Below are 22,155 nucleotides of genomic sequence, written 5' to 3'. Positions count from 1 at the left end.
GTCTGAATTTTGACTACATGACCATATGGATGATGTAATGGTCATAAGTGTGAAAAATGGCCATAAATCACTTCAGTGCTGTTGTAACTTCGAATGGTCACTAAATGAACTATTCTAAGTTGAGGGCTACCTGTACAGCCCTTTAATTCCAATCATTCCTCCCCTCAATAATATTTCACGATATAAAGTGTGATGCATTAGGCATTCTCTAAACTAGCAGCTCCTGCCAACATAGCAATAATTTGAGTCCTTCCGGAACATCTCAAGGGCCACAGATCCTTGTCCTTGTTTAAACAGTGACACTGAGAACTGCTTCATATAAAAAACACTTAAGCCTACTTGAAACACAATGTTCTCCATTATTTAATCTGGAATAAAAATGCAGCCAGTATAAAAGTCAGATCAGGTCTTCTGGCGAACCTTGGATTTGAACCCTTACCCAACCCTATCCTAGTTATTTTTACCCCAAGCTTTTTCACAGGATCCTGAGGACAAAATGGGGTGTGTGTGTTTGTGATCCATTAGGAAGATTCTGGGACAATAGACAATGTAATATGAATCTACAAAATAATCAATGGTTTTTATTGGTAAATTTGGATGACTGGGACAAAAATTTTGAAGAGAATAAAATTGTGAAGAGAAAGAAGGCAAGGGGTAAACAGTGGTAGTTTATAACAGAAGGACAGACTTGGAAGGGACTCTATAGGTCATCTAGTCCAACCTCCACCCACCCAAGCAGGAGACCCTATACCATTTCTGACAGGTGGCAGTCCGGTCTCTTCTTGAAAGCCTCCAGTGATGAAGCTCCCACAACTTTCTGAAGGCAACTTCTGTTCAATCGGTTGCTCGTTTTCAGGGTCAGAGAATTTCTCCTTATTTTTAGGTTGAATCTCTCCTGGATCAGTTTCCATCCATTATTGGATATCCATTATTCCTTGTCTGGAAAATAGGTTGACACCCACCACCCCCTCCCTCTGTAACAGCCCCTCGAGTATGGGAACACTTGCTGTCACGTTTTGGAAGGGAGGAGGCAGGATCAGTCTCTGAAAAAGGCACTCTTCCCTCTTCTGCGATGGGGGCTCAAAGACGTGACACACACACACACACCGCTCACCGTTAACCTCACAAGCAACGCCTAACCAGGTGAGGTCAAAAGCTATAATAATTATAACTTAATTATGGCTTTGTTTTGGTTTCGCCTGCAGGAAACCTGGAGGGAAGCCTCGCTAAAGCGAGAACCTCCGGTTCAAACGTGCGCGGACCTCCAACTACCGCCACCCATCTGCACCTTGCCTCGAGGGAGCCACGCCCACCCGAGGAGGCCACGCTTTCCTCCTGGCGCTTTTGTCCTCCCGTGAAATCGTCCTGGAGAGCACAACCGCTGAATCGCCGAAAAGGCGCATGCGCATGAAACATTCCCCCTCTCCCCCCCCCCATGATGGTTTTGACTTTCTATTAAATGCCTGAAAAGGAGAATGGATACCTAGGATGAAGGATGCGTAGGGGATATGAATACAAATAGTCTCTGTTTACATGGTTTGCCTATTCATAGTCAGTTGAAAACAAAAACATATTGGATGGAGTTTGCACAACGTGCTGAAACCTTAAATCCTGGTTGATTAGCCTGAGTAACAGGCATCATGCAGTAGAATATTATTTAATATTTAAATATGCAATACCTAAGACAGACTGCCGCAAAGAAGAATCTAGTCTCCAAAGCACCTGAAGGCAGGATAAGAAACAAGGGGTGAACACTAATCCAGGAGAGATCCAACCTAGAATTAAGGAGGAATTTCCTGACAATTAAAACAATCAATGGAATGACTCCAACACTGGAGGTTTTTAAAAAGAGATTAGACAACCATTTGCCTGAAATGGTATACGGTTTCCTGCTTGAAGAGGGAGTTGGACTAGAAGACCTCCAAGGTCCCTTCCAACTCTGTTATTCTGTTTTAAAAAAGCTTTAAACTTTAAGGGATACCAGATCTGGCCCTCAAATCTGGTCCACCAGCACAGAAAAAAGAGGCAGAAAAGTCAATATTTGGGATGCTTTTAACAGCCTAGAGTTTTGCACTAAACCCAATCTTGATAACCACATGGATAAATTCATGTCATTTTCTTTAAAGAAGAAGTTTGCTATTGACTTTCTCTGGGACATTTTTTTCTATCTTGCAGTCTATCGTACAGCTCTGAAATTCCTGATGATCTCTGTTGCAACACAAGATGGTTGCTGAGTTTTTGGCGAGGAACTGGAGAACTTATTGCTTTAGACTGTTGAAAGGCTGCTTAAAATGCCTTTCTTCTGAGGATTCATTTTCCTGCTCGGAGAGCTCCAGTGCAAGGATACAGACACCTGCTTGGAAGCTGGTTCTTTTTATTTTTCAGGAAGGCAAGAGATAGCAAGAAATCTGCATTCCTGAGGCTAGCTAGCTTTGTATGATAAGCCCCTGATTTTTTATATCTTTTCTCCTTTTGTGTGTGTGTGCTTGTGTTTGTATTTCTTAATGTTTTAAATCCTGTCAGGGGTTGTCTTCATTTCCGGCAGAGGGTAAACTCCGCGGGGTGGTTTGATTGGATTATCAGTTTCGTCCTAAAGTTTTCTTATATTTGTTTTGTGGCAATCTCCTGTCAGTCTCCTTTGCAATATATTTTGTGTCTATTTGTTTTGCTGATTTGGCATGACCTGTTGTTTGTAAGGGATTTCTTTTTCTTGTTTCCCTAGCTTTCTTAATTACTTGGCTTTTGTCTAGGGGGCTTCTTTCAATACCTTTTATTAAATCTCTTTTCCTATGCAAGTTTGTTTTATGGCTGGCCTGATGTTCCCTTTGGGCTTTTCCTGCTTGGGTGTCACCAATGTCCTCATGAAGTTCCCTTTCCACAAGACCAAGTTATTTGAAATTATTTGAAGCTTGAATATGTCCAGAATTTTTTTCAAAATAGATATTTGGATCAGATATCCTGCTAGAACCTGACTTCCAAAACTGTTTACAAATTGCTGTGGAAGGGTCTGGAATATGGTACATATAAAAAGCTAGTAACTTCAGGGGTATATGAACGAAATATTCAGACTGCACTTTATTTCTAACACAGCCCTAGAAGACAGTTAGCACATACAGAAGAAGCTGGGTTGAACACTTCTGCTTAATTTATTAATTATTTATTTGGTTTGTCAATTGCTTACAAGATAATAGGTATAAGTAAAAATATACTTATGAATACATGGATACATATAAGAAAAATAAAAGAAACAATAGGACAGGGACCGTAGGCACGTTGGTGCGCTTATGCACGCCCCCTACAGACCTCTTAGGAAAGGGGTAAGGTCAATGGTAGACAGTCTAAGTTTAAAGTTTTTGGGGTTTGGGGAAGAAACCACAGAGTCAGGTAGAGTATTCCAGACATTGACCACTCTGTTACTGAAGTCGTATTTCCTGCAATCAAGTTTCATGTGATTAACCTTGAGTTTGCATCTATTGTTTGCTCTTGTATTGTTATGGTTGAATTTGAATTTGAAGAAACATGGTTTTAAACAGGATGAAGGTTTATCAAATTCACCCATTGTGGTACCTTCTAGATGAGTTTGATCAACCTTTCATCAAATTGAGGAAAACTGAGTTTCTATATAATTGCACACTCGTCATGCTATTTCTTTTGAGGAAAAAAATTATGCAAATTGCAAAAAGAGAGTAAAAACGGGCTATTTTACATAACAAAGATCTCCAGGTAGAGCTATAGGAATAGCCCAAAGCTCTTTCATTACATCATCATCCAGCAAGGCTCAACCAAGCCTGGGACTCAGGACAGCCTACAGAGTTGCCCCTACATGGCCCCATGGGAGTCTGCCAACCAATCAGAATATAAGCTCAAATTCAAATCCCAACAGAGGGTATAAAACTCACTTTCAGCATCTCAGCCCCTCCTTTTTTTCCTTCATCTTGAAGCATGTGATTGTCATTCCTTCTTTGGAGCTCCAAGACATGTGGCCCTGTTCACCATTAAAACATCTTTCCAAGTAGTCACCATGTTTCCAGTGTCTTTCTTCCCTACTTGGAACTGAACCCAGAAGGATAATTCTTCCAACAGAACACTTGATGAAACTTTATTACAGAAAGATTGTATAGTAAAAGATTACAGAGAGAAGTTAACAGAATTTTTTGACAACAGTCTAAACAGTAGACATAAGTACAGTGTAAGACACAAGCAAAACATTAAAGGTTTTTTATATATAACATAATAATAAATTGAAACTGAAAAAAATCCATGAGATCTTATAGGAAATTGAAAGTAAAGAAGAATTAAGGAAATCATCTACAAAAATAAATATTCTAAACCAAATTAAGCTTCTTCAATAGCAATGATATATATGTACAGTAGAAAATTAGAGAATAAATTGAATTTCCATAAACAAATGAACTTTGAGCATGCATACAAACCAGAAAGGGGTTGTTTGTACATTAAACAAGGAAAGATAATATGATTTTGAAATTCCAGGAAGTGATATTTTGCAATGCAAGGAAACTTTCATCATTACTCTTCCAATTTCTGTAAAGGATATGACATTCCTTTGGTAAAAAGAAGTAGATTATCTCCAAAAGGAGAACCTACCTCATCTTACAGATAAACAGAAAGAACTTATGAATGGATCAATCACATGACAGAAATCTCATTAGTTATTAAAAAATCAAATTAGGGAAAACACCTTGTCCAGATTGTCTTCTGGGGATTTATTATAAATGTTTTGAAAAAGATGGTCACACACCTCCAAAATACAATGACTTCTATTTTACAGTACAAGATAATGGGATACCAGAATCATAGAAATAAGCCAATATCATTCTAATATCTAAAGAGAAGCAAGACCCAAGCTTAACTAAAAACTATAGACCAATTTCATTATTAAACAGTGACTATAAAATACATACATCTGTGTTGGCTAAGAAACTCAAGACAATTCTTCAAGAAGTCATCCATCAAGTGGGTTTTTACCCAAAAGTTAATTATAGGACAATGTGAGGACAGTTCTGAATGTCTTAGAGCAGGGCTGTCAAACTTGTGGCCCATAGGCTGGCTGAGTCATGTGCTGGCCATGCCCACACCCGGTTTAGTGAAGGGGAAAGTCGCGATATGCCACGTGACACTGTGGTGACGACATGTGTTTGACACCCTGGTCTTAGAGCATCTACAGCAGGGTTGGGAAACAATGGCCCTTTTATTATTTGTGGACTTCAACTCCCAGAATTCCATGCTGGCTCAGGAATTCTGGGAGTTGAAGTTCACAAGTCATAAAGGGGCCATATTTCCCCACCTCTGATTTACAGCAACAAAAAAGAAAAGCCAGGTTTTTTTCTAGATGCAGAAAAAGTTACCTTTTTACCTTTTACCTCAGCTAGCCATATTTGTTTATAAAATAATGGAAGTTATGCATTTCGGCGAGAGCTTGTAAAGTGGGTTAAACCAATATATGTACACTACAAAATGTACAGATTATTGTTAATGGTGACCTCACTGTTATGTTTTTCAGAAGAGAATAAGACTAGGGTACCCACTACCCCATTTTTATTCATATTAGCTCTAAAAATTCTAAATGGCGATGTAAAGAAAGAGGAAGAGATAAGAGGATCAAAAATTAAAAAGGCAAGATATAAATTAAGAGCATTTGCCAATGATCTGGTATTGATACTGGAGGGCCCATTGAAAGGGGTAGAATTTCTAATGAAAAAAACTCAAAGAATTTAGCACCAGGGTTTAAGGTTAACAAACGAAAGACAGCATATTTAAATAAAAACATGAGCAAAATTAGAACTGATGAATAAAACAGGCTTTAAAGTTGAGAAAAATATAAAATATTTATGTTGAATTGCATGCTTTACCAAGACATTTGAAGATTGTGTCAGCTACAATTATCTTTGATGGAGAGGTTATCTGTAATAAAATGAAATGAATGTATTGCCAAGAATGTTATTTCAAACAATACTTCAGACTTGCCCCACAGATACAGGCAAAATGAGCTATCCAGATGAATCTGGCAAGGGGAAAACAATCTCAAGTGTTAAACATAAGCTCTTGTGTGATGCTGAAGAAAGGAGAGGTTTAGGTGTGCCAGATCTGAAATTGTATTTTGCAGCCTCTTACTTTGTTAGGTTAAAGGAATGAGTAATGTTAATGGATAAAAGGATAAAATCTAGAAGGTCAAAACTTGAGATTTTGATGGCATGTGTACTTATGGTGCAATAACTATTGATTTTAGAAACCATTTTAATAGGCAACCATTTTGAGAATTTGGAATAAATATAAAGTGAGATTATGCCCAAAAATATCTTTATGGTTTCCCCCTGTGGAAAGGGAACTTCACGAAGACAGTAGTGTCACTCAAACAGGAAAAGCCCAAGGGGAACATCAGGCCAGCCATAAAACAAACTTACATAGGAAAAGGAATCAAATAAAAAGTATTAAAGAATCCCTATAGACAAAAGCCTAAGTAATTAAGAAAACTAGACAAATAAGAATAGGAAATCCTTACAAACACAGGACAGACCAAATAAGCAAAACAAACAGACAAAAGACACAAAAAAATATATAAATTACAAAAGAGACAGAAAGGAGATTGCCACAAAACAAATATAAAAAAAAATTATAAAGCTAAAAGAGATTAAGAAAAAAACGATAATACAATCTAACCACCCTGCGGAGTTTGCCTTCCGGCAGGAATAAAAACAAACTCAAACAGGATTTGAAATATTAAGCACAAATACAAACATTCACATGAAATCAACTCACAAAGGGAGAAAAGGGTATAAAAACCAGGGACTTACTATAAGAAGCCAGCTAGCCCAGGAACGCAGACTTTTCGCTGTCCACCGCCTTCCTGAAAAATAAAAAGATCCAGCTTTCAAGCAGTTGTCCGTATTCTTGTGCCGGAGGTCTCCCAGCGGGAAAATCAAATCCTCAGAAGAAAGGCATTTTGACACCTTTCAACACCCCCTCCCCCATGAAGCATATTATAGAATGAGAATTGGACAAAAATGGTTAAGCATGCAGGTTTATTGGACTATTCCACAGATGATACTTAATTAAGATCCAGAGAACAGCTAACAATAGACTATTGCAATTGTCAGTGTCAATCTTCATATTTGCAATTCACAGGGAGATTTAAAACTGATAAGAAACTATGATAAGCTCTGTCCTTGAAATGGAACTGTGTTCAAACAAAGAACACCTTTTCACTAAGGTGCATGAATGTCTGTTAAAACTGGAAATGGAAGACAAACTAGTCATAGAAGACAAACTAATTAAAAATCCTTAGATGAGGGAATAGAAGGGGAACTTACCAAATTTGCAGATGATACTAAGCTGGCAGGAATAGCTAACACCCAAGAAGATAGATTCAGAATCCAGATGGATCTTGATAGAGTAGAACACTGGGCCGTATCTAACAAAATGAAATTCAATGTAGAGAAAAGTAAAGTCCTACACTTAGGCAAGAAAAAACAAAAGTACACATATAGACTGGGTGAAACCAGGCTCAATAGCAGTAACTGTGAGAGGGATCTTGGAGATTTAGTGGATAACCAGCTAAATATGAGCCAGCAGTGTGCAGCAGCAGCCAAAAAAGCTAATGCAATCCTAAATTGTATTCACAAAGGGATACAATCAAGATCAAGGGAGGTACTAATATCACCCTATAAAGCCTTAGTAAGACCACACCTAGAGTACTGCATCCAGTTTTGTTCACCACATTATAAAAACGATGCTGAGACTCTAGAAAAAGTACAGATAAGATCAGCCAGGATGATTAGGGAACTGGAGGCTAAAACATATGAAGAACGGTTACAGGAACTGGGCATGGCTAGTCTAGTAAAGAGAAGGACCGGGGAGACATGATAGCGGTCTTCCAATAAATTTTTAATTCTAATTCCTTTTCCCCCTACTTAAGTAATTGTTCTTCATTTTGTCCTTCAATGTTGGCTGCTTCTTTATAGAACTCCTCCCCCTCTGGTTTACTTTGTTCTTGTGTATGCTGAGTCACCATTTCTAATTTCTGTAGTATATAATTGCACATTTCAAGTTTAATTTTTTATCATGTCCCTTATATCTTGCAAATCCAATCTTGACTCTTGTAAGTCCAATCTTATATCAACAGTTTCTCCATTATATCTTGTCCTTTTTTCCTTTTCTTTCCTCTGCCTTAATAGTTAAAATCCTCTTCTTTAATAGATATATTCAATCCCAGAGTCCAGTATATTATTTCAGCCAATCTTTTGAATTTATTTTCAACAATCCATACTCTTGAGTCTTTGTTCAGTTGGCTCTATAATAAATTTTCTTTTATTTTCTTTTAAGTTCCAAAATCCAAACTCTTGAAAAGACCAGACACTTTTAAAAATGTACTGAAGTTTTCCTGTAGCATCAGGTGGCGTTCTTGAGTCTTTTTACCTTTAACTTTCTTTATTGAATATAATACTTTTATTAAGTTCGCTAATTTCAATTATTAGCTATTATTTCTTTTCAACACACTCAATTTCAGCATTTAATTATGCCCTTTAAGTGCCCATAATTCAAAAGTTATCCAGTTTAATTTCTAAACCTTTGTTGTGTTAAAGTATTTTCCCTTAAATTTTCTCCTCCAAATTAATCCAATCCAGGTTTTATATGATCCAATTTCTTTCTCACTTTCTCTAGTCACCACTACCCTCTAAGATAGCCCTTTATTTTAATACTGGGGTACCTCAAAAGCGATGTCCTGTGCCTTGTTCACACTCTGCTCGCTACTTCTCTGCTGCAGCGCAAAACTTAGTTTTCTGGACTGTTCTTTGTCTTCGTGGTGGCCATTTTAGGACCATTGCTGAAGCTTGCCTTTGGGAGTGATTTTCTTGTCAGGGAGGGGAGTTGCGACTCCCCTCAACTCTCCAGGAGATTGACCGCTTCTTCACCACCCCACCAGGGTGGTTATGGACACGATCGGGACTCTCCAGCAAGTGAGCTTGGGCAAAACCACGCACGATTGCTGATTCCACTCTGACTCTGACGAGGAACAAACTGGAAGTCCTGCAGTCTTCCAATATTTGAGGGGCTGCCACAGAGAGGAAGGGGTCAAGCTATTTTCTAAAGCGCCTGTAGGCCAAACAAGGAATAATGAATGGAAACTGATCAAGGAGAGATTCAACCTGGAAATAAGGAGAAACTTTCTGACAGTGAGAATAATCAACCAACGGAAGACCTTTACCCTTGGAAGTTGTGGGAGTGCCATCACTTGAGACTTTCAAAAAGAGATTGGACTGCCATTTGTCCTACAATAAACTGGACAAAAAATACAACATAAGACACCAATATGTTCAGAAGGTAAATATGTGGCTGAAGGGACTGAAATTTACCTTATGCTATAACTTAAAAGAGAATTTCTATCATGTATTGATGGTCTTTATCCCCAGACAAATTGGCTAAAGTGTCTAAAGGATGCCCGATTAGTTGCTGGAAATGTAAGACTTAAATAGGAACCTTTTACCACCTTTAGCGGATTCGTAAAAGGGAATTGTCCTTGTTTTCCAATATGTTCATGTTATGTTATTGCTTCTTTAAAGTTCTGACTTCTTTCTTAAGACTTCACCAACTCTATCCAATTTGCTCAGTTTTTTCTTTCTTCTGGATTCGTACAACAATCCTTCATATGTTTCTCTTGCAGTTCAGTTGAATTTATTTTTCCATATGACAAAATTTCCTCTCTACAGTATAGATCAGGGGTGTCAAACTCTATTTCATTGAGAGCCACATCAGGGTTCTGTATCACCCCCAGGGGGCCGGGGTGGGCGTGGCTGGAATGGGCATGGCCAGCTTGATGTCACTCATGCCGGACTATCTCTGGTGGCCCCAGCACTCTGCCAGCAAGCGCCCTACCCTCTGCCAGTAAAAATGAGCTGGGGGCGGGGGGAGCTCTATTTTCACTAACAGAAGGCAGCAGGAGACCGTCATGGCTGAAAATGGAGCCTGGGAGGGTCGCACACGGCCCTCCTGAGCTCCATTTTCATTGGCAGAGACAAGACAGGCCGGTCCTTTGCTGTTTTTAGGGCAGCCCCCCAGACCAAATCTAAGCACCCTGCGTGCTGGATCTGGCCCCCAGGTCTTGAGTTTGACACCCCTGGTATAGATAGACTTATAATCGTAATTGAGTTTAGAGTTACGGTTGTAATTTCACTGTAATGAATTACAGTTGTAACATCATGTGACTGGACCCAATTTTTTCAATACTTTGTATGGTGGTCATTAAGCAGATGACATAGTTGTTAAGTTAATCCAATGTCCCCAATGGGCTTTTTGGGGTTTTTTTTTTTACCAGAAATTGTCTCACTTTGTGGTTGTTTCCTTTTAAGTAATTTCTGTATTTGGAGTTTTCTGCTAATGTATGACTGTATGTATGTATGACTGAATAATGTATGACTGTAACTTTGTTGCTTGCATCCTTATTATTTATATTGACTGTTTCCTAGTATGATTTGATTGCTTATTGTACCCTATGACTACTATTAACTGTGACACTCGACTCTTGATGAATGTATCTTTTCTTTTATGTACACTAAGAGCATCTGCACTAAGACAAATTCCTTGTGTGTCCAATCACACTTGGCCAATAAAGAATTCTATTCTATTCTATTCTATTCTATTCTATTCTATTCTATTCTATTCTATTCTATTTTAATGTATGTGCATGCTCACATTTATTCAATGCATGCTCACACTTGTTTGACTTATTTCATTAACAAATGATGGAAGAGCTATGTAACTTTGCTCTTTTGGGTACTTCTGAAAGCAGTAAGCAACAAAAGAAGACCCAGCCAATCAGCTGGGACTCGGGAGGCAGAGAATAGATGGGGGCAGGGGCAGTTTGAAGTGGCATTTGCCGGTTCTCTGAGCTACTCAAAATTTCCACGACCGATTCTCCAGAACCGGTCAGAACTTGCCGGATACCACCTCTGCTCCACATCTTTTTTACCTTGTGGTGACCAAAACTTGATGCAGTATTCCAAGTGAGGCCTTACCAAGGCATTATAAAGTGGTATTAACACTTCCTGTGATCTTGATTCTATCCCTGTTTATGCAGCCTAGAACTGTGTTGGCTTTTTTGGCAGCTGTAGCACACTGCTGGCTCCTAGTTAAGTGATTGTCTACTAGGACTCTGAGCTCCCTCTCACAGTCACCACTATTGAGCAAAGTACCACATATACCGTACCTGCGCATTTGGTTTTTCTTGCCTAAATGTAGAACCTTACTTTTTCCACCATTGAACATCGTTTTGTTAGATAGCGCTCAATGCTCAAGTCTGTCAAGATCCTTCTGTATCAATTGCAGTTAAATCAAGGACTACCTGTTCAAGAATTACAGAGGTTGAATTTCAGCCTGATGTGAATTTGTTTAAAGACACGTGATCCTTTGCCAGGGATTTGTACATATGCAGTTTAACTTTTGTGATTAGCTTCATAATGAAACTGTAATGCAGCTTGATTGTTTTTGAGTTACTTTATAAGTAAAGTCAGGGTACTGAATATCCATAATATTCCTTCCTTTTATTTGCCCCACAGTGATCCTATGAGCTGGGTTGGGCAGAGAACGACTGAGCTCAATTATGCAATGTATGCTTAACCACCACCGCATAAAAGGTTGTAAAATCAGGTTGGTCATATATGTCATAACCATAATGGCCAGGTGCCATTACAGTCATAAATCAAAAATAAACTGTATGCAGGAAAAAAATCCACTATGTTGAAATGTTTCAAAGGTGCTTTTGTGCTTTATAAATAGTCACTATTATTTGTAACTGCTTTACATACTCACTGATTCATCCATATCAGGGGTGGAGAACTGTGGCTCTTATATGACTTGTGGACTTCAGCTCCCAGAAGGTGGCTCAGGAATTCTAGAAGTTGAAGTCCAGTTATAAAGGGGTCATAGTTCCTCACTTCTGTATTTTGCACTCATCTTTCTGTCTAGCAGCTTGGTACTACATAACATGTTGGATCTGGTCTATGGGTGTTATGTGAATTTTGTTGTATGTGTATGCTATGTATATACGTACAATGACAATAAAGTATTATTATTATTAAGCACCCTACAGAAATAGTTACAGATACATGACCTTTCGGCTCAGAAGTTTAGCTGGGTTATATCTACGTAGAACCTGAGTGAGTGATGCGTGTCAAAAAGAGGCAGTGGATTTGATTGTGTGAATGTAGATGCTATTTTGCTATTGTAGACTCTCTCTCTCTGAATCCTTCATCCTTGATCCACTTACATTCCGTTGCCAAGATCACATAGATAAGTGGATGAAATCACCAGGAAATTTCAAAGAAAGGTTACTTTTTTTCTTATATTGCTTGAACTTCTTTGAGGGTTAGATCAGTGTTCCCATGCCTATGTGAACCATTTTGTGTGTGTTTTCCGGAAGCCTCCCGCCTAGAATGAAATATTTTGGGGATTATTAAAAGAGGCAAAATATTATATTCCCCCAAAGGAGAAATGGAGAAAAATCTAACAAAGGCATAAAGCAGCCCCAACAGCCTCCAGCAGTGCCAGAAAAGATGGATATTTTGTGCCCATTAAGAAATTCGGGCCAGGATATTCACAAACAAAAAACTTTCAGTTCTAATTGATGGGTTTAAGAAGGCCAGGACATGACTTTGAATACTTAATAGGATTAACATACCACCAATCAAATAATAAAAGCATGCAAAGCAAACCTCAAAATTATACAATACTGTAAACTGTATAAAAATCCTTGCATTCATCAAGCTAATTTGCCAGCTGTCCCAGAACTACATGCTGTTGTTGGTTCTGTACATCAATAAACAGAATCTTTCTTCCCAATTAGCCTCCATTTTATTTCCAATGCCTATCTCCTAGATTGGAACTGGACCGGAGTTTTCTTCCTCCATGTTGCTTTAAAAAGCACCTGATTGTAATGTGCAATGTGCAATGTGCATTTGGCAAAAGTTCAAGAAGAATGAGCCTGTAAGGCAAAACATTTAGATTATTCTGATCAAACAGGTTTAGAAGTATTATTGTCTTTCTTTCTCGGTTTCTTTTATTACCATTTTGGTAGAAATTTGGTTTGCAGAGCGGAAAACTAATATATTGTACTATACAAAATTTCTAAATTTGCAAAAACCAATTTACATTTTTTTTTGTGGGTTTGGTCTGCAGAGAAAACCCAAGTGCTTCTGAGGCCATCACACACACTCCCTTTCCCAATCATCAGGGCCTGAGGCCTGCAAGTTTCTGTTGGCTTCCCATTGACTTGATTGTGGAAAATTGGCAAGAAGCTGCCTTACCTAACAACCAGGTATTCAGGTAACGAGCAACTGGAACTGCCTAGATTGCAATGCTGAGTGGTTGTATTGTAGATGCCAAAATTCTGGTGCCAATTGTGAACTTACATTTTCATTAATTTAGGACCTGTTTCCAGTGGTTCTTCTAAAATAAATACTAAGTCACCTGCAAATGCTGGTGGAAAAATAATTTGTATTTTTCCCTTTTTATTTCTATACCTTTTATTTGTAAGTATTGCCTAATATTTCTATTTAACACTTTCAATGTTAGTATAAATCAAAAGTGGGTATTCAGCAGGTTCTGACCAGTTCTGGAGAACCGGTAGCAACAATTTTGAGTGATTTGGAGAACCGGCAAATACCACATCTGACTGGCCCCGCCCCCATCTATTCTCAGCCTCCTGAGTCCCAGCTGATCGACTGGGTCTTCTCTAGTTGCCCTACACAGGAGAATGGAGCTGGAAAGCAGGTTAGTGGGGTGGGGAGGGAATGAGGATTTTGCAGTAACCTTCCCTTGCTACACCCACCAAGCCACGCCCATAGAACCGGTAGTAAAAAAATTTGAATTCCACCACTGGTATAAATAGCAATGGGGACAATGGACACAGTGATGGACAACAGCATACAAGTCTTATAATTAAATTAAGTTTTATTGAATAATTTTAAAAATCAGCTTTGGCGAGATAGCAGCATGTCAGTTTAATAAATAAATAAATATTTAAGGAACACGGCCAAAAAAGATAGACAAGCTTTGCATCATTTCATGGATTTTTATTGCATTTTGTCTGAAACATGATTGCAAATAACAAAAGTCTTATTTTTGATCAATGAAAATCATTCACTAATAATTATTAAACTCCCTGAGTGATTTGAATTGCAAATATGTGTCTCTCCCTCTGGACAAGGGAGAAGCTCTTAGCTTTCCTACATTATTTTTGTTAAGAATTCCACACCTTAAGAAATAAATGACAGCTGTCTCTTAACTAATGTCATACTACACAACACTACTGTCCTAAATCATGCTAGCATTAGCATGTTTTACTGAAGAAACCACAAACATACTGTGTATTCACTGAAAATTTGCTAGAACATCAGCAAAGAAATCACATTAACCTTTAAATTAGTACAATCAAAACTAATATAGTAATAGCAAACAGTATAAACAAGAGACCAAATATCTTCAAGGAGGCATACATTATATAGCAGGAAATTACATTTTAAAAATCATTCCAAAATTGTTTTATACCCTGTAGATGGAAGGAGGCTCTGATAAAACAGTAACCCCCAAATCAAAAATAAAAATTATCTAAGGAGAATTGTATAAAAACATGAGCTAAGTGAAACTCAAGTTTACCAATAGTATAGATCGTCCTCAATTTACAAGCATTTGTTTAGTGACACAATGGCACTGAAAAAAGTGACTTATGACCATTCTTCACACAATCGTTGGCAGTATTTCTATGGTCATGTGATCAAAAATCAGATGCTTGGCAACTGGCCTGTATTTATGATGGTTAACAACTGTCTTGATTGTGGCTATAAGTTGAGGAATATCTGTATATAATATGAGATTTCTTGCCTTGCCTGTTAATTAACCCTGTATTACTGTATCATAATAATAACAGCTTCTTCACAAATAATAGCTTCTACATTTAACCAGTCAGATAATTTAAACTTTCTATACATCTTATCAAAACCATTTTTCAAGGAAAAAGGTTATCCAGCTATTTCCATTGTTGAATGACAGCCTTGATAAATACAGTCCATCAATAATATTAAAGTTACCTGAAAATATATATTTTTTTAATTTTGGGTTGCTGTTTTTGCTGTCTTAATGAACATTAAAACTGTGTCTCCCTTATCAAAAGAGTTGTCCAAAAAGGAGATCATGATTTCACTGACGGCCCGCCTTTTCATACAACTAATAAAGAAGGAATTGTACAGATAATCTTTGACTTACAACCATTTGTTTAGTCACCCTTTGAAATAATAATGGCACTGAAAAGGACTGGTTCCCACACTTATGACCAACCCAGTGTCCCCTTGGCCACAATATCAAAATTTGGATATTTAGCAACTGGCATGTATCCACAACAATTGTAGTTCCCAGAATCATAGGCGCCATTTGCAACCTTCCCAACTGGGTTCCAACACGCAAAGTAAATTGGGGAAGATGGATTTGTTTAACAATCCCATGATTCAGATAACAATTGCAGAAATTCAATTAACCGTGACAAAAAATAAAAAAAAAATCATAAAATAGGGCACAACTTTCACTTAACAACCACCTGATTTAACAACTAAAATTCGGGTCCCAGTTGTATTATAAACCAAGGACTACCTGTATTTTTTGAAAAGCAATCAATATGACAATACTTGTGCATTTGTATAGGCCTCAAATTTTTAGTTTCTCAACCATGTAATGAAAGCTAAAGTGACCGTTATAAGGTTAAGAACAAGAAATAAGACAGGACAAAACAAGAATGAGATATAAAACATATAAAATATTATTTCACTAAAAAGAAACACATTCATAAAATAAGCAGGAGGCTTGCTTTAAAATGACATTGCAAAACAAGGTTTGTTAGGAATAACTTTAAACCAACATTTTCCCTCAATACAGTATAACCTTTTACAGAGCATTTCATGAAGCTAATATCTTCACACGTACATTAGACAAACTTTCCAATTTATTCCAATAAGGAATAAAAATGGACAAATAATATTGTGGCAGTTTAAGGACTAGAACATTTATTCCAGTGCAAATTACAGAAGATACAATATTGTCTTTAGTGCAAGTTATTGCTCCTTATGATCGTAAAAAAAGAAAGAAGGAAGGAAGGAAGGAAGGAAAACACCGCTTAATCTGTATTAAAACTTTTCGGCTCACTGTCAACAGGCTTGATCCTGGTTAAGTGCTTTGATGGGAAATACCAGGGATATAAATTAGATCAGGAAGTGGAAAATCTTCCTGAAAGACAGCAGTGAATTTTCACCATTAAAAAAAATAGATCATGTTAACGCTCTTTTCATTTCTTTTCAGCCTTTCCAGCAAATGATTTCAAAATTCAAAATATTTCAGTTTGCAAGCTTATCTACTTTGCAAGCTTGTCTACTTCTTTTCCCATCACAGCATTTTCAATTCCACACGATTTCAGAATCTTTGATGAACTATTGAACCATAAAGATCTCTACTACTAATGCAAGTGCAACAAAATGAAAATAAATTACAATAGGATTCTACCCGTCGTAGAAACCAGTCTACATGAATTTTATCAACAGGTGAGTCTGTGGCATTTATCCTGCATGAGCGAATCTGATTTAATTGAAATTATAACTAACTTTTCCAAGTCAGGACAAGTCAGGAAAATTCCAACATGGCCCCCCACACCAAAAAAACCACGGAAACTCTTAATAAACCAGTGAAGTTGTTTGCTTTATTTTTTTTTCCTACCTCACCTCTCCTTACTTTTCTTCTGTGTGCAAATACATTCATCTTTAGTGAAAGAAATCTTTCATGTGCTCCAAATAGAAGTCTTTTTATATCAGGCTGGTTTTTTTCTTCTATGTAATTTGTGTCTACAGGCGACTTAGCTGAATAAAATAGAGCCTGTTGCAATTTAGAATGAGCAGACCAAAAATGTCTTTGAGACTGGTACAACTGTTAAAACTGTGAAAACACATCAAATTTAATATCAGTTTACGTGCAGTTAATACAAACAGTCCTCAACAACTTATAACCGTTGTTTAGTGACCATTTGAAATTGCAACAGCACTGAAAAAAGTGACTTATGACTGAGCTTCACAATTAAAACCGTTGCAGCGTCCTCATAGTCATTTGAGGAAAAATTGGGTATTTGGCAACCAAAATGTATTTACAATGGCTGCATTGCCCTTGGGTTATTTGATTGTCATATGCAACCTTCCCAACTGGTTTCCAGCAAGCAAACGCAAGCCAGATTATCCCATGAGTCTCTTAACAACTACAGTGATTTCCTTAACACTGTGGCATAAAGGCAGCCATCTTGTTTAGCAACAGAAATTTTGGTCTCACCTGCAGTTGTAAGTCAAAGACTACCTGTACAGTCCATGTCTTGACATTTCTAATGAAAAAAACATTAATAGATTCTGGCTGGGAAAAAAATTAATTGGGTAAAGGTCTCCCAATATCAGTTTGTCTGTTTAGTCAGTGGGCAAAAATCTACTAATTGACAGTGTTCCACTGACACTAATACTGCTTTGCTAACTCTCATTGAACCAATAATACAGTAATATCAAATTTCAGTGTTAAGAATGAATGTTTCATATAAAACTTTATTTCTTAGTATATTCTATTCCAGGACAAAAGATCCTATCTATAAATTGCTTGTGAGGAGAAAAAAATGATATTTGGAATTTCTTCCTCTCTAAATTAACTGTTTTTTACAACCTGGGAAAACTATCTATAATATATATGCCAAACCTCAAAAGACTAATTTTTTAAAAAGTTCCCTGATCAGACAGCAAAGCAACATTTTTTCTAAATTACTTTCTCAGTGCATTTTAATCAATTAAGAGGTGGTTTTGCCAAGTAACTAACCAATAAGCTAATTCTTCTAGTTGTATAATTTGTATTATATCATCCAATGTGTGGAAACTATGCAAGCTGAATCAATAGTCAGAGCTAGGAAGCTATTTTGCCTATGAGTCTATCAATTTTAATAAAGTAGAACTGTAATTAGCATTAACAAACTGAAAATGCTAACATGGGTCCAATGAATGCAATTATTTCCTTGTAATAAAGCTATTTTGCCTTGACACTCTGTATCTTGCCAAAGATATCTGTGTTTCTAGTTCATCTTGGCAATAAAAGGTTTTAAAATATGTGTAAAACAAAAGAACAAGTCATAATTTCAAGTTGTCTGACAATGAAAGGCATAACATTGGCAAACCTTATAGTAAATCATTACATATCACCCTCTTAAGACTATGCATATAGGGGTAAGAAAGTCTAATTTTTTAAAAAATATTCTCCACTTTAAAAATTCTACTTCTATAAAAATCAGGCACATTAGTGAAAGTTGAGCTCAAGTACACATATTAATTAGAATCCTGGATGCAGGACAAGGAATATCAAGAAGAAACAGGAATGTCAGACTATTGACAGTTTCTTACATCTTATTCCCTGAGAAAAGCCGTCACAGAACTTCACTTTCAAACAAGGCCAACAGCCTATTTGGATGGAAAATACAGAGGATTACCAGCTACACACCTTTTACGCATGTGCAATAACTTATAGGAGGAAGATTTGATCCATTATTCATTACATTGCAAACTTTATCAGGAACTCTGGTCTAGATTCATTATGCCCTGGTTAATGCAACTGAAACAATCTAGATAAGAAGGCGAAAAAAAGGCTTTTGTTGTCTGATGAAGACAAACATGGAACAAAACATTGCATTGCTTGCAATAGCTACAAGAAAGCTAGGAAAGCCTGACATCCTGACAAAATAGTGCTTTTAATATTAGAGGGGATGAATTGAATTGATACGATCGCTATAATTTTATACGTATTTTGCTAATGGTTTTGCTTATTTGCGAAGGTTGCAAATAAACCTTTATGTGGCACCCAAACCCTTTTGTGCTTCAGTTTGGTAAAGAACTCTATTGACCATACGAGACCAAAAGAGAGAAACAAGAACAAAAAAAAGTCCATAAACACACACACACACACACACACACACACACACACACACTGGTGAATCTCCCCATAATTATTAAACCAAGCAATCTTAACTTATCAATTAAGTTAATCAATAACTTAAGAAAAGCTGAAATATCCCTGATATATTTTCTGTGCCTTGGTTGGGTAAATGCGTCAAACCAACCATCCTGCATGGAAATTCAGTCAAATCCGAGAAAGTCAACTTTCAAACCACTTGGCTAGGTCCTGGACGGTCTTGGGCTGTTTCCCCACCTCTCTGACTACTTTACAAACCTTGCAACAATGTTCTGCCCAAAAGGCCGTCGCCCTCACATCATATTCTTTCCTCCAGGCGAAATGCTTTCGGTACATGTTCTTGTTTTTATCTAGGAACTTCAGGTAAACCGCCAGCTCCATGGGGTCGGAGAAGTCATCGGTATGAATGAAGGAGTCAGAAGGGATGAACCGTTCGTAGTTGGCCCTTGGGGGCCCCAAGACGATGGGGACCGCCCAAGATTCGAAGGCGTTCTTCCAGAGTTTCTCGGTGATGTAGTCCTGGTGCTGGGAGTTTTCAAAAGCCAAATAAAACTTGTATTCCGAGACGGTCTTGATCACATTGTTGTCTTTGAGTGACAGTTTGTGAGATCCATAAACATCGATGGGGAGATACTTTTTCAGCTGGTGGTAATAACGGACCCGGGCATGGCCTTCGTTCCAGTTACTGATCACCCAGGCCACCAGCTTGGTCTTCTTGGGCAAGGTAAACTGGACCAGGGGCTCCGGGCGAAGCTTGAGGTACCCATAGGGGGTAAAGACATCCGAGTCGGCCCGGTAGGACATGGTCCAGTTGAAAAGGCCGCCCAGGTTTCGCAGGCCCGTGGTGTGGGTGGGAGACTCCATGTTCATCCAGACCCACCGCTGCTCTGGCGGCCTGTGCTGGGGCAGCTGGCCCAGGCCATGCCGCTGCAGGTCCCGGTGATGGAAGACCACCGCGTGCGCCTGGGGCTGGAGGCTGTGGTTGGTAGAGAGGTGGCAGGCGCTGATGTTGAATTGCCAGCAGTTGTCGGAGACGACGCCGTTCCCGAAAGGCAACCACCACACCAGCACCAGCACCGTCACCGTCGTCACCTCGGGGTCTTTTTCCTCCGGCTGGGGGCCTTCAGGGGCCGCCGCGTCATTCACGCCGTTGGCCGCGTACCAGCCGAGCAAGGTACAGCAGGTCAAGCAGGCCACCAGGACGGGCCACTGCCGCCCGCTCGGCGCTTTCCACAAGCCTCGGCGGGCGCGGGGATCCCCAGGAGCCGGCTCGGGGGGTTCCATGAAGAGGCGGCGCCTGCGCCACGGAGGCAGCTGGTCTCCGGCCAAAGAGCGCAAGCGACTCCGGTGGCCGGCGCCGGCGGTGGGGATTGAGGGGAAAAGCCTCTTGGCGGCGGCGGCGGCTGCCTGAGTCCCCGTCCAAGAGGATGAACGCGGCGTCGGGAATGCATGCTGGTGGTAGGAGCGTTGGTGTTGCCGTTGGCATCGTCTCCGCCCGGTGACCTGCCCCTCAGGCGGCGGTGGCGCCCTCGGGAGGTGCTGCTCGACCTGTTCAAACGAGCCGTCCCGCCTCGCCATTCTGCCCATCCTCCAAGGAGTCGGAGCCGGAGCCAGCGGGGCTGGCCTAAAGGCATTCCTTCCCCCTGCGTTCAGCCCACCTTCCTGCGCGGATCCTCTCCTGGGAGGGCTGACGGACCCTTCCCCCATTGGCTTTCCGCCTGTCGTCCGTCATAGGGCTCCGGGGCAGAGATTCCTCCGGCGGAGCCTCCCTCCCCTCAGTGGAGAAAGAGCTGCGAGGCAAGGCAGCGGGCGGACGCCGCTCTCCCATCTAAAGAAAGGCCCCTGCGGGGATGGGCGTGCAGGCAAGTGGTGGGATTCCATTTTTGTTTACTACCGGTTGTGTGAATGTGGCTTGTTGGGCGTGGCAGGAGACTCCAAAATCCCCATTCTCCCCCCCGCACCCCACTAACCTGCTTTCCAGCTCCGTTCTCCTCTGCAAGGCAACAAAAGAAGACCCAGATGATCAGCTGGGACTTGGGAGAAAGAGAATAGATGGGGGCCGGGCCAGTCAGAGGTGGGATTTGCCGGTTCTCCAAACTATTCAAAATTTCCGCTACTGGTTCTCCAGAAGTGGTCAGAACCTGCTGAATACCAAACTTTGGGCACAGGCCAGCGGTAAACCTATTTTTCTTGTAGCTATTCCATTGGGTGAAGAGACCCAGGACAGGAGCCGCCGGACCCCTGAGCAAAAGAAAGGCGTTTGGGAGAGAGGATGGAAGACGGCTTGTCCACGTAGTCCTCGAATTACAACAGTTCATTTCCTTTAGTGACCGTTTGAAGTTACAACGGCGCTGAGAAAAGGGTAGCTTATGGTCGTTTTTTCCCCACACTTAGAACCGTTGCAGCATCCGGTGAACAAAATTCAGATGTTTGGCAACTGATTTGTGAGGTTTGCTAGCCAGTGCTCCGGTGGGGGTCAGTGGGATTCCCCCTTCTGAAAACTTCTGACAGTCAAAGTCAACGGGGGAAGCCAGGTTCGCTTAACAACCGGGCTACCAACTTAACACCTGCAGTGATTCACTTAACAGTTGTGGCAAGAAAAGTTGTAAAATGGGGCAAAACTCAACAAACATCTCACTTTGCCACAGAAATTTTGGGCTCAATTGTGGTCGTAAGTCGAGGACTACCTGTAGGCAGTCGCTTATCTGAAATGGTATAGGGTTTCCTGTTTGAGCAGGGGGGCTGGACTAGAAGACCTCCAAAGTCCCTTCTAGATCATTCTATTCATATTCTTTGGAATTGCTCTTCATGGGTTTTATTTCCTGCAGGGATTATCGAGTCTGTTCAAAGCCTTCCAGGAATTGCTCTTTGCTAGCACACGGTTTTCTTCTCCCAGAAGTCAGTTTGTCTGGGACTTTTCATGAGTCTACCAATTAATGACAATCTGCAGGTATCTAATATAGACGGTCCTAAACTTACGACCATTTGCTGAGTGACTGTTTGAAGTTACAATGGCACTGGAAAAAAAAAGTGACTAATGGCCATTTCTCACACTTAGGATCTTTTGTAGCATTCCCGTGGTCCTGCGATTTACATTCAGATGCTTGACAACTCACTCACATT

The 22,155-nt window shown here is 39.6% G+C and overlaps 1 protein-coding gene across 1 annotated transcript; it reads right to left on the bottom strand.

The window, feature by feature from the left end:
- Window positions 1-14,069: 14,069 nt before the first annotated feature.
- On the bottom strand, window positions 14,070-20,846 carry FUT4 (fucosyltransferase 4). Its single transcript, XM_026706861.2, has one exon. The coding sequence runs from the start codon at window positions 20,737-20,739 to the stop codon at window positions 19,216-19,218; it is 1,524 nt and encodes a 507-aa protein (XP_026562646.2). The 5' UTR covers window positions 20,740-20,846; the 3' UTR covers window positions 14,070-19,215.
- Window positions 20,847-22,155: the final 1,309 nt, after the last annotated feature.

This window comes from Pseudonaja textilis, chromosome 7 (assembly GCF_049901715.1).
Source record: "Pseudonaja textilis isolate UNSWEBS1 chromosome 7, rPseTex1.2, whole genome shotgun sequence".
Classification (NCBI taxonomy): domain Eukaryota; kingdom Metazoa; phylum Chordata; class Lepidosauria; order Squamata; family Elapidae; genus Pseudonaja; species Pseudonaja textilis.
This window is presented reverse-complemented; position numbering and strand designations above follow the sequence as displayed.

Excerpts from the sequence above, each read along its gene's own strand:
- FUT4 (XM_026706861.2), bottom strand. The coding sequence starts at position 20,739 with ATGGGGGAAGGGTCCGTCAGCCCTCCCAGGAGAGGATCCGCGCAGGAA.